The sequence below is a fragment of the Neoarius graeffei genome, chromosome 5 (genome assembly GCF_027579695.1).
Source record: "Neoarius graeffei isolate fNeoGra1 chromosome 5, fNeoGra1.pri, whole genome shotgun sequence".
NCBI lineage: Eukaryota > Metazoa > Chordata > Actinopteri > Siluriformes > Ariidae > Neoarius > Neoarius graeffei.
The window spans coordinates 33,400,026-33,413,928 of NC_083573.1; the positions used below are offsets into that span (position 1 = coordinate 33,400,026).

The 13,903-nt window shown below is 41.0% G+C and overlaps 1 protein-coding gene across 3 annotated transcripts in view; it reads left to right on the forward strand.

The window, feature by feature from the left end:
- znf687a (zinc finger protein 687a) overlaps positions 1-13,903 on the forward strand; it is a 42,803-nt gene that overhangs the window by 14,458 nt on the left and 14,442 nt on the right. For all 3 annotated transcript variants that reach the window (XM_060921585.1, XM_060921586.1, XM_060921583.1), the window contains exons 6-9: positions 2,305-2,496; positions 2,584-2,746; positions 11,227-11,457; positions 11,614-11,726. In XM_060921585.1, the coding sequence (XP_060777568.1) occupies positions 2,305-2,496; positions 2,584-2,746; positions 11,227-11,457; positions 11,614-11,726 (699 nt within the window). The remainder of the gene's footprint in view (positions 1-2,304; positions 2,497-2,583; positions 2,747-11,226; positions 11,458-11,613; positions 11,727-13,903) is intronic.

Consider the following 13,903-nt stretch of genomic DNA (forward strand, 5'->3'; position numbering starts at 1 on the left):
TTTTCTTCTCTGCAACTTGCAGTCGCACAGAGGCAACCTTCTTGTTCTCCGGGGAGAACTCCAACACAACGGCACTCATCCAGGGGCTTGTGAGTATCCCCACACCTGCCTGGCACGTCTCACCCTGGGCAACACCAGAAAAGGAGAGATTCCACCCCCTCTCCAGGAGTTTGGTTCCAAAACCAGTGTTGTTTGTGGAGGTGAGCCCAACTATACCTAGTTGTTACCACTCTGCCTCCTGCACTAGCTCTGGTTCCTTCCCCACCAGAGAAGTGACGTTCCACGTCCCAATCACTAGTCTGCACTGTCGAGAATCGGCACACCCAGGCTCCTGCCTTTGCCTGCCACCCGGCTCATGTTGCACTCTACCCCGGTGCCTATCCTTGCGGGTGGTGGGCCCACATGGCGGCAGCTCCATTTGATTTTTCTGGCTGGGCCCCATGGGCCAAGGCCCAGCCACCAGGTGCTCCTTGGTGAGCTCCCCAGGAGGAGGCCCCAGTTTTCTGCTCCCAGGCGAGGTGCTGCAGCTCCTTTTGTCATTTCATCAGGGTCTTTAATCGCTCTTTGTCTGGTCCCTCCCCTGGAACAAATTTGCCTTGGGAGACCCTACTGGTGGCTAATGCCCCCGACAACACAGCTCCCAGGATCACCGAGACACCCAAACTACTCCACCACGTTAAGGTGGTGATTCTTCAGAGGGGACTACTAAGCAAGCAATACGAAAATCAAGGAGTACTCCAAACAGGTCAGAGACAAAGTTGTGAAGAAATATGGATCAGGGTTGGGTTATATAAAAAATATCCCAAACTTTGAATATCCCAGGGAGCGCCATTTAAATCCATTTATAACAAAATGGAAAGAATACGGCACCACTACAAACCTGACGAGAAGGCTGCCCAGCAAAACTCTCAGACCAGGCAAGGAGGGCATTAATCAGAGATGCAGCAAAGATCCACAGCGGAGATGGGAGTATCTGTCTATAGGATCATTTTAAGCTGTACACTCCACAGAGCAGGGCTTTATGGAAGAGTGGCCAGAAAAAAAAGCCATTGCTTGAAGAAAAACAAAACACATTTGGAGTTTGCCTAGCAGCATATGGCAGACTCCCCAAACACATGGAAGAAGATTCTCTGGTCAAATGAAACTAAAATTGATCTTTTTGGCCATCATGGGAAATGCTATGTGTGGCGCAAACCCAACACCCTGAGAACACCATTCCTACAGTGAAGCATGGTGGTGGCAGCATCATGCTGTGGGGATGTTTTTCATCTGCAGGGACAGGAAAGCTGGTCGGGATTGAAGGAAAGATGGATGGTACTAAATACAGGGTAGTTCTGAAGGAAAACCTTTTTGAGTTGGCCAGTGGTTTGAGACCGGGCCAAAGGTTCACAATGATACTAAACATACTGCTAAATCTACACTGGAGTGGTTTAAAGGGAAACATTTAAATGTCTTGGAATGGCCTAATCAAAGCCCGGACCTCCGTCTAATTGCGAATCTGTGGCATAAGTGATGATTGCTGTACACCAGTGCAACCCATCGAACTTGAAGGAGTTGGAGCAGTTTAGCCTTGAGGAATGGGCAAAAATCCCAGTGGCTAGATCTGCTAAGCTAATAGAGACATACCCCAAGAGACTTGTAGCTGTAATTGCAGTAAAAGGTGGCTCTACAAAGTATTGACTTTGTGGGGGTGAAATACGTATACATGCACCAGATTTCTGTTTTTTCATCTTAATTATTGTTTGTGTCACAATTTAAAAAAAAAAATGCATTTTTAAAGTGGTAGGCACGTTGTGTAAATCAAATGGTGTGAACCCTCCAAAAATCCATTTTAATTCCAGCTTATAATGTGACAAAACAGGACAAACACCAATGGGGAAGAATACTTTTTGCAAGATACCGTGTCAGCCCTGCAATAATTTGGCGACTTGTCCAAAGTGTACCCTGCCTCTCGCCCATAGTCAGCTGGGATAGGCTCCAGCTTGCCTGCGACCCTGCACAGGATAAGCGGTTATGGATGATGGATGGATGACTGGATGTTAAACTGAGCTCATTTGATTTCATATATAGTGTACAGTCACTGGCTGGATGAGGGAGAAAAAGGCATGCTAGATTTGTAAGAAATGCATTGAGGGTCTAAAAAAAAAAAGCAGGAGTAAAACGTATGATTTCTTGGAAATGCAATTAAGTTGTAGTCGTACTTAAGCATTTCTGTTTACGCACATTGGTATTCAAACTTTGTTACCTGATGACGTCCTCCTACGTTTACGGTTGGCTTCTTCTCCTCGATCTCTCTCTATCCAGGTGTCCCTGTTGTCAGCTGGTGTTTGGAGGTGTGAATAGTCTGAATGCAGTAAAGAATCACATGCACACAGCTCATTCTGAGGTCTTCCATAAATGCCCCTCGTGCCCCATGGCCTTCAAATCTGCTTCTAGTGCTGATACTCACTGTAGCACCCAGCACCCTCAGCTCTCAGAGAAAGCCAAGCAGTCCAAGTGGGTTTGTACTAAAGCATGTCTGTATTTCAGATTGAGTCATTTTCGAGTCATGCAGTAATGCTTCTTGTTCTTTTTTTTAAACAGGGAGATATACAAGTGTGTGCTGTGCCGGACCGTTTTTACCCAAAAAGCCCTGCTCAACGTCCATTTTGACACTCATCTTGTGACGCAAAAGGTTAATGTGTTTAAATGTCCAGATTGCCACAAGCTGTTTACCCAGAGGATGTCCCTCCTGGAACATGTGAAGGTTTGGCTCTTGTTTTTGACTTTAAAATGACTGACTGTGTTTGTTAAGGATTAACCCACCCAGCAGTGCAAATTTAACTTTTGCTTGCTCAAGCACACCCATTGTACAGTATAATCAAGTACAGGCTGCTAATGAGCTCAAGTTTCAGACATGTCGCAAGCAGAGAAAAGGCTAAAATGTGCATCTGAAGACCAAGGGTCCCCATCATCTGTGCTTAAGCAAAATTTGTGCATAAACCAGGCACAGAGATGCCTACTAGTACGGATTGGCCGTATTTTGTACGGAAAAGTTACGTAAATACGATGTTACGGCAAACAGTGTTATTCTGTACGGAATTATTATAAAGTCTTAAATTCCAGTGAGTTGTTTTTAAATGTCCAAGCGACTTTTTCAATCCATGCGCGATTCACGGCCATTTATTTTTACGACAACCACACATGCTGTGTGTGACATGCGCAGATTCCGCACATGCTGTGTGTGACATGCGCAGATTCCGCACATTTGCTCGCGCTATTTTCGATACGGTAGAATGGCCGTGCATTACACCCAGTCAAAAGGGCAATGGATATGTGCGCTGCAGACTGTGTAGAACTGACATTAACATCACTCATGGTGGTCGCGATGACTGCAGGCGGCATGTCAACTACAAAATACATATGGAGTATGCTGAAATGGCGAGTCAGGCGGAAAGTAAATCTGGGGGTATCCAGCAGTTTTTTACGAAATCTGTGGATGAAAAGACACGGAACGTGACACGTGCTGAAGCAGTGATGGTTGACCTATGCTTGGAGTTGTACTTGCCAATTAGTGCCATGAAATGTGAGTTAAACTTATTCAGTTTCTTTTTACATGTCTGATTTTTATTCACTGAAATATCAAACACTGGCTGTACTTCTTTAATTCAAAGTCTTTTCAGTGTTGCAAGTGCAAATGTACATGTAGTATGATCAAAAACAGAATTTTATGATTAGTGCTGTTGGGATTGTGGCAAAAAATTGATCATTCCACTGTTTTAAATACAATTATAAATGTCATTTTATTCAGTGTCTCTTCTGAAGCATTATGCTGAAGTATTTATATATTGGGACATTAAGATAACAATGCCGGACTCTCTTTGGCATGAAATAAGAAATTTTTTTTTTACATTTTATTAGAATCCGTTAACAGGTAGAACATTTTGCCAGGCAATATAATATAATACTTTTGAGGAGTTACATTCAATACCAATGATCGATAGTCAACCGTAATGTCTGCAAACAGGGAACACTATTGTATTTATAAAAATGTGATATATTGTACGCTCTAGAAATTTGTTGAGTGGAAATTCAGTTGAGATGGCTGCTCGCGTTTTGTTTATTCAATTCACACAAAACAGTTCTTTTTAATAATTTAAATGTTAAACGTATTGGTATATACACCTCTTTATAATGGAAATGCGCATAAATTAATGTTACTGAAAGTCATTCCAAAATACTGAAAAATGTTTTCAAGAATACTGAAATTCAAAATTTGGGGTAGGCATCTCTGCAGGCATATTCTCACATTTATGCATGGAATATGATTTAGCAGATTGGAGAACTACTCGTGAACATCATGTTTGCTGAAAACTGTAATCATGGGTAAATGTATCATGTGGCGCTCCCAATTTATTAATGGTAGACATATGGCCCTTTTCCACTACCCTTTTTCAGCTCACTTCAGCCCGACACGGCTCGCGTTTCGACTACCAAAAAACAGCACGACTCGGCTCGCTTCAGCCCTGCTTAGCCCCTAAAACTCGCACTGTTTTGGAGTGGGGCTGAAGCGAGCCAAAGCGAGCCGAGTGAGGCTGGGGGCGTGAGCAGACACTCCCCTGTGCACTGATTGGTGAGGAGGAGTGTCCTCACATGCCCACACACGCCCCGCGAGCGCGCTGGGATCTGTAAACACCGTAAACCCGGAAGAAGGAGAATTACGAGAATTATGAAGCCTTATGCGCCTCGCCTCATCTATACGCTCTTGCCAGTATCTGTTGGCGTTGTCGGTGACAATAAGCCACAGCACCAAGACCAGCAACACTAACGACTCCATGTCCTCCATGTTTATTGTTTACTATTCGGGTCGTGAGACTACCGCTTAAAAGCTCACTGATGTCACTGTTTGCGCCGCTTAACGACATCACGTGACGTCCACCCACTTTCGCTAACTCCACCCAATGTGTCCACCCACTTCCAGCCAGCACGGTTCAGCGCGGTTGTAGTCGAAATGCAACTCCAACAGCCCCGCTCAGCTCGACTCAGCACGGCACGGCTCAGCCCAACTCAGCCGCGTTTGTAGTGGAAAAGCGGCATAATTGACAGTAATTGCTGAGCTGTGGTGCTCACAACAAGGTGCAGACAGACATGGATGAAATGGAAAGTAAAATCAGGCAGCCTGTGTTTTTAAAGTGCTACTTTGATGAGATTGTTTTGGTACAACGAAACTCGTTTTCAAACTTCGCTGTTATGTTTAGTCTTTCAATAAAACCTGTGTGTAATTTTCAAAATCGAAATTTATATCACGGATGCTTTTTCTAAGGCAAGCTTTCATGACCGCCATTTCAGCCGTTGCGTTTTGTTGAACTAGGCAGGGGAATGGCTTAACACAGGGAGGTGACGTCATACATTCAACCAAAATACAAGTCGTATGTAAAGCTGGTGTGGGAAAGTGGCAATTTTAAATCCTTTGTAGGCCTGAAAAATTAATAAAAAATAAAAAAAAAAACTCTATGTAATGTAAAATATACCTCCGAGTCTTTGCAAGACTGGAGCAGCACAGACGATCTAGAGGCAGGGATTTCGATCCATAACTCGCAACTGTCAGGTATTGTACACTGCAAAAAATGATCTCTTGTTGAGAGAAAATATCTTTAATATGGGTGAATTTATCTATTATTTATTAGAAGTTTACTAGAACTCAAATATAAGATTATTTAGCTTACTTTGAGACGCTTTTACTAATTTCAAGCCTTAAATTTTCTTATTCTATTGGCAGATAATTTTGCTCATTTTAAGCATTCAATTCTAGAAAGATGCAAAATTATCTGCCAATAGAATAAGAAAATTTAAGGCTTGAAATTAGTAAAAGCGTCTCAAAGTAAGCTAAATCTTATATTTGAGTTCTAGTAAACTTCTAATAAGAAATAATAGATAAATTCACCCATATTAAAGATATTTTCTCTCAACAAGAGATCATTTTTTGCAGTGTATTGATGAGATGGATGAACGGAGGGAATTGCGGAAAGGGTGTTTATTTAAACACATGCAGGCAGACGGATCCAAATTGTAAGGCAAACTCAGAGTAGACAAATGGGCAATGAGGAGTGAAGAGAGTATTGGAGGCACAGACAAGAGGGAGAGTCAGAACCAGAACAGCAGTACGGAATACAAATGGCTTGGTAAAGATGAACACTTCAAAACGGAGTGTATACTTCACGAATTTCTGTGTTGTCTGAGTCCTTATATCCACTCACTGTGATTGTGCTTTGATCCTCAACAGGTGTCTGTAATTAGTCCTCGTCAGCCTGAGAGCAGCGTGCACGTGCGTAGCAACTCAAAGCACGCCGAGTGTGAATATGGTAGCCACTAAATGAGACGGATCGCGTGAAGTGAATAAAGTTTGTTAGACTTGATCAAAAAATGTTGATCCTGACGGGTGCTTTGGGGTTTGTACGGTGCTTTTTGACAGCTCCTGCTTTACAAGAGCACACCATGTCAAAAGATTTCTAAGAATACTTATTTCGGGAGCCGTACCAACGATCTGGAAAACCTGAAGTCTCTGTTGTTAGTGCCAGAAAACGCCAGAAGGTGAGATGTCAGAATCGCATGTCCTGTTGTGGTCGATTTTTGTCCAAGCTACCTGAAATCCTTTTCACCCTTGATTTTAAAACATTTGCGTTAACCTTAAAGATGGTCAAGGAAGTGTTCACGATAACATCCGAAAACCACCAAGATCTTCTTGTTCTGAAGCAATGGTGTTCTCGTACACTTCACCATCACTGCAAAAAATGGCCTTTCAAAAATAAGAAATAAAAGATTAAAACAAAGCATATTTGCTTGAATCAGGTGAAAAAAAATCTGCCAATGGAACTAGTCAAATTTGACTTGGTAAGATTTCTTAAAGTAAGATGAAAAAACTAACCTGTTTTTAGATGAAATAATTCCAAAATAAGATTGGGGAACTTATTATGCGAGATCTGATTAACTCAAAATAATCAAAATAGTTCTTATAACAAGATCGTACTTCTTACATTTAGCCATTCAAGTCATTTTTATTTATTTCATTTTAAGGGTATTTCACTTAAATTCATGACAAAGTCTTAGCAGTAAAAACTGAATTTAAGATACTAATATTAGGATTGTTAAATTCTACAACTAAGCATTGCTAGCTTAAAAGATTCTCCTTTTGTGACCTGTAATTAGTAAAATACTCTAGATATGAGACCAGAGACTATCTTGAATCAAGTTGACGACACGTGTAGCATTGCAACAAGTTTATTTTTTTTCCCCGTTTCAACATTAAAACATCTCTTAAGATTCCACTTCCCCAGGACCTCAGGCACCAAAAATAAATAAATAAATAAATAAATTCTACGCATTTTGACTTAGTGCTTACACAACGCCAAAGCAGCAGTGCATTTTGGGGGCACTGACTATTCATGTGTACTAGGGGTTTACAAGATCAGGCACAAAAAAAAAAAAAATCAACAAACCAAACACTGAACTTAACTCACAGCATTCCAAAAAGACCTCACTAAAATGCCCTCCACTCACTCATAGCCTTTTTGAAGGCACTTGTCTGGTCTAGAGTCTGTACAGCATCTAGAAGGAGCTCACTCTGAATGACTGAGAAAACAGTCGCAGTAAACTTAGGATCTGTAAGGTGGAGTTGAATTATAATGAAAGATTCAAAGATTTCAGTAAAGTTCATTTATTCCCAAAACAAGCATACTTTTTTCTTGAAACAAGATGAACTGCATTTGACAAATGTCCAAAATGTACTTACTTGTTTTAAAAAAAACTTGTTTTATTTTCAAAGGTGCTCCAAATAAGACTTTTTCAAGACATTTTGTCTATACAAGATTTTCAAGATGGACTGTCTAAGAACTAGCCTTTCTAGCTAAATGAGGTTTTGCTTGTTGGGCAATTATGTCTTATAATAAGGGTGGCTAGATATTTTGACTTGAAAATAGACAAACTTCCTAAGATTTTTATTTTTTGCAGTGATCCTTCTCAGTTGCATACGGTTCTAGACTTTCATCGAATGTTAAATTCACCGTTTTCAAACTCTATGCCAGAGGTGGGCAAACTACGGCCCGCAGGCCACATCCGGCCCGTTGGCGTTTTTAATCCGGCCCATGGAAGACAAGCATATAAACACGATTGAGCAGATCTATAAACTATAAGCGTCAGTGTTATCACGTAGACAGGTGTTCTAGAGATCCGTCTTTCCAGTCAGTCGTATTCATGCGAGATTACATTTGCAGAGTGGTGCAGCGTGTGCCATGGAAGTCATTCTGGCGCCCGTGCCACTGATGATCTCGAGAACACAGGATAAAACTTTACAATGAGTGGTCCTAAAAACAGAAAAGTGGACAGTGAGTGCAGGGTGTTCAATAAAGAATGGACAACTAAATATTTTTTTGCTGAAGTCCGATCAAAGGCTGTATGCCTTATTTGCAAATAAACCGTTGCAGTTTTAAAGGAATATAACATCAAACGGCACTTTTCCTCCAAGCATGCTAATTATGCTAACAACCAGTCAGCGCAAGCATGGACGAATACAGCTCAGCGGTTGCTGAGTGAATGAGTATTAACACTTTCTCTTTTTAAAACTATGTTGGAGCTGTAATAAGATGGTAGTCACATGTTTACAGACATAATAATATAAAAAGTATAACTCTTAGTCATTTTGGTTGTCGTGGGTGGCTGCTGTAGTGCTGGTGTTTGTTTTTGTGTATATATTTTTTTATGTGCCAATCTATTGAACTGCAAGCATTTTTCTGCTCCGCCTTTGTTGACTGAGAACTAAAATAAATGTCAATCTGATCTGCATTTGGGTCTCTGTCAGTGAAGGCCTTACAATAACACTAAAGCTTTTCCGGTTTATGTTCGATATGTATGAATTTGGTGCTGGCCCGGCCCGCCTGGCAAATTTCAAAAGTCAATGTGGCCCCTGAGCCAAAAAGTTTGCCCACCCCTGCTCTATGCCATCCGAAGGGGATTCACGTTCAAAATTTCCGAGCAGTCAGAAGAAAAACTTAATGAAATCTCACTTTCACTGGAAGACTTCGCAAGACTTCCCTGTATTTGTTGTGTAGCTCAAGCAGAAGGTTGAGTGTATGACGACATGATTCAGTCTTACGGTTGCTACTGCTGACTCTTTTGAGCAGGAGCGCGTATGCAAAATAAACATGGCAGACCGTGAAATACCGAATGCTAAAATCCAGATTTCTCTGGACCTGTTTTAGCTGTCCCAAAAATTTTGAACGAAATGTACTTTCCAAGATGTATTTTTCTTTGATTCAGGAGAATTTGTTTGTTGTTTTAAATTTCATAAAATCTCATCAAAGTAGAACTTTACGGAGCTGAGAGCGATGAGTGAGTGGCTCCTCGATCGATCTTGTTTGCTCGGTGAAATTTTAGTTGATCTGTGCTAGCCAGCAACTCTCCCCACTTTGGGAGAAAGCAACAAAAATGCAGCAGTAGCATCCCTCTGCGTACTTAAGTTCTGTCTATGCTTGGGTTTTAACCACAGATACATTTCACGTAGAAAGTAGAGAGAGCTACTGTATGATCTAAATTATTCATATAGAAAATGCTGCAATATTGCATTTCCAAATACACAAAATCCAACAGTGATGAGATTTCCACAGCATTGTATGTTTTGCAAATATCTGTAGCCATTTTTAAAATTTTTACCATGTGGTGATTTCAGAGCATTTCTTTATGTACAATCCCAATTACAAAAAAAAAGTTGTGTAAAACACAAAAACAGACTGTGAAGATTCGCAAATCATGGAAACCGTATGTTTCATTGAAAATAGTACAAAGACAAATCGGTTTTTGAAACAGAAGATTTATTGTTTTTTGAAAAATATATGCTCATTTTGAATTTGATGTCCGCAGCATGTTTCAGAAAAGTTGGGACGGGGCGACAAAAGACTGAAAAAGTTGTGTAATGTTTAAAAAAAAAAAAAAAAAACGTGGTTAATTGGCAACAGGGTCAGTAAGATGATTGGGTGTAAAAAGAGCATCCCAGAGAGGTGGAGTCTCTCAGAAGTAAAGATGGGGAGGGGTTCACCGCTCTGTGAAAGACTGCATGGGCAAACAGTGCAACAATTTAAGAATAACGTTCCTCAATGTAAAATTGCAAAGAATTTGGGGATCATATCATTTAAAAGACTCGGAGAATTTGGAGAAATCTCTATGTGGGAGACAAGGCTGAAATGTAACCTTGGATGCCTGTGATCTTCAGGCCCTCAGGCGACACTGCATTAAAAGCAGACGTGTTTGTAGTGGAAAATCACTGTATGGGCTCAGGAACACTTCAGAAAACCATTGTCTGTGACAACAGTTCATTACTGCATCCACAAACGCAAGTCAAGACCATATATAAACAATATTCAAAACCACCGCCACCTTCTCTGAGCCCGAGCTCTTTTACGATGGACTGAGGTGAAGTGGAAAATTGTCCCGAGGTCTGACAAATCAAAAGTAGAAATTCTTTTTAGAAATCATGGACCCCACGTCCTCCAGGCTAAAAAGGAGAGGGACCATTCGGCTTATCAATGCAAAGTTCAAAAGCCAGCATCTGTGATGGTATGAGGGTGCGTTAGTGCACATGACATGGGTAGCTTGTACATTTGGGAAGGCGTCATTAATGCTGAATGATATAGACACGTTTCAGAGCAACATGCTGCCATCCAGACAAAATCTTTTTCAGGGAAGGCCTTCCTTCTTTCAGCAAGACAATGCCAAACCACTTTCTGCACATATTAAAACTGCATTGGCTCTGTAGGAAGAGAGTCCGGGTGCTAAACTGGCCTGCCTGCAGTCCAGGCTGGTCTCCCGTTTTAAAACAATAAAACTTCTCAGTTTCAACATTTGATTTGTTGTCTCTGTACTATTTTCAGTGAAATATAGGGTTTCCATGATTTGCAAATCATCGCATTCTGTTTTTATTTGTAGTTTATACAGCATCCCAACTTTTTTAGAATTGGGGTTGTAAATGTGTGTGTAAAATTAGAACTTGTTTTACACACATTTTGATAAATGACACTCCAGGAGTGGAAACGCTGAGATATACTGGTATATACAGTAGGGTCCCAGTCTTAATATATGATTTAATAAGTTGGTAATGTGAATAATAAAAATATCCAGATTGAATGAAGCATACGATGTGCCAAAGTAATGTATTGTTAAATAATAAATAGGACCTGAGTGAACTTCTCTTCTGTTCAGGCTTCACACAGGAAGTCAGCAGCTCACCTGACTCCGAAGAGTTCAGTGAAGATGGAGAGCTCGGATGGAGAAGAGTGGAGAAAAGAGGAAGATGAGGATGGAGAGGGATATCCAGGAGAGAAAGAGCGCTCTGCTGCTCCCAACTTTCAGAGCTGGAGCTGCTCAGAGTGTCAGATGAACTACACAGACAAAGACGGCTACATCACCCACATGGCCAAAGAGCATAGAAAGGTCAGTGGTTTCTTTGAAATACAGGCCGCTTCAGGCAAATCAATTCGGTTGTGTGGGTGTGTTGTCATGCATCTTGCGAGAGAATGCACACACTTGTCAGGACAGAGTTGCTTGTTGTGAACTTAATTGTTGTGTGCTGAATGTTGTGATCTTAAGGAGCTGAAGCAGTTCCCTTGCAATCTGTGTGAAGGCTCCTTCTCTTCCTCTTCAAGCTTGAGACGCCACTTTCGTGTCAAACACAAAGGCATGAAGAGATCTGTGTACTGCCAGTAAGTACAAGACGCCAAGAACCTCTCTCTGTATAATCGGGCGAAAGCAGCGCTTTAGAATTAGTCATGGAATTCAACTTCACAATGATGTATACCTGCCAACCTGTACGCATCTTGCATAGCCGCTACGAATTTTTACCTCATTGTACGACTGTACGTTTTCACATTAAAAAGTGCGCATATCGTCCGAACTCGCATTTCAGTCAAGTTCTCGCTGAAGTTGATACCGCTGACCTGTGAGAAAACTCAAAGCCAGAATGGAACGCTTTGCCCAATCCCCCCGCCCCCCTCTTCACCCCCTCCCCTTCCTCCTTCGCGTCTCTGACTTGAGTGCAGCGGTGCAGCCAGGTGGCTAGAGCGAGTCGGGGATTAAAACGTCGGTTAGAGACGTCGTTTTTATATTTGTAACAGAAACGGTTGTGTTTCACGTGTACTCGAGCTTCCTAGCTGTTATTTTGTGCATTTACAACACCAACAGTACAGGCTAGTTCTTCATTTAACTTCGAAGCCGTCACTCGAGGTTGCATATTCGATGCGGTAACCAACGAAACCTGATTACAATTCCTCTCTCGCTCTCATTGAATCACTATGATAAGTACCACTTTATTGATGTGCTCGACAAAACGTAGCGTGTTGTATATCTTAAGGGCAGTCGGTAACTTCTGTCAGTGGTAGCCTAGAATGTTTGCAGATGATGTGAAGTCGAAAATTGGTCATCCCTCTTATGAAAAACCCTGCGTGGTACTGCAGTATCAAATGCTTTTTTCTACAGTATTACTGCAGTAAATGCAATATTTCGAATGCAAATTCAATAGTTTGCACATGAAAAAGGCATACTACAGAATACTGCAGTGTACTGTATAGAGGGATTTCACTTACATCACCCACAACCGGAAGTAAATAGACCCTGCGCCATTTTGGAAGACCAACAAACTCGTGATTAGGGGGAAATAACGGCAGCGGTGTGTGAACCCACGAGAATAAAGTGGAATGGCAAACGACTTAAACAAATCTGAGCTGTTTTATTTATGATTTATTGGCCCAACAGTAGACTTGAAAGAAACCTGTGTGAGACTTGGCAAAAAACTGTGGATATAATGGATGTCTGTGCATGATCTGCGGACACTTTGAGGTAAGCAAACGCAAGAAATTCAGATTTAAAACATGCTAAATTGGCCCCATGTTGATAACTGTATGAGGAGCAAGCCTCCCAGACTTCTACAATTTAATAATAATAATTTAGGATGGTTTGGGGCTTGCTCTCCCTCCTATTATATAAATAAAGCATAGTTGTTGTGTAGGCATATATCATAAATACATATGTATAATGGATAAATTAACCTAAATTATGGATACCTTAATAGGAACAAAAAGTATTAATTTTTCAACTGAAAAGATATATTATTAAAAGATAAATATCAACAAGATTACCTTGGCCATAACTATGTGTAGGTTATTCTTAATAACAGCTGTAATATCACGAACCAAGCCACTAACAACATAATTGTAAGCCTGTAGCCCTTTGTAGGCCTTCAAGTCATCAGCAGTGTAGGCACTGGGTGTAAACAACAAATAGTTTACAATGTCTGGGTAGCAAACAGATGGCAGAATTGGTGTCCGGTCCTCCTTATGTTTCCATTCTCCCTTGCCCCGAGCCTTATCATATGGGTCAAACCCATCAATCACAGCGAGTTTCTCCACATACCGTGCCCTTTCTGCAGCTGGTAATGTACTCACATAACCAGAATTATCATCCATCGTGTCACTTTACTCTCGCTCGTAGTTTGTTTTATATTGTGAGTGCATGTACTTGGTCTTCCAATATGGCGCCTAACAAAATCTTGCGGCGCGGTGACGTCATGCGGTAGCCCTCTATAATGCAATATACTTCCAACATGTTAAAAAATGCAAAAGTCTAAACCTATTGCATAGGAAATTTGTGCATACCATGTTTTGTGTTGAAAGTGCCTTTTTTACATACTGTATTAATTTAATGTGTTATTTATTTTGAAAGAGTGGCTCTGGTTTAATTTCATTTCATTTGCACATGTATTTAATGTTTGTTGTGCTTTTCAAAACGGAAGGAAGTTCCCAAGAGCCATCAATAACAGTTTCCCCAAAGTCTATCAATAGGAATGTTTTACAAAACTGGACTATGTTCCCAAGGTCAATCAATA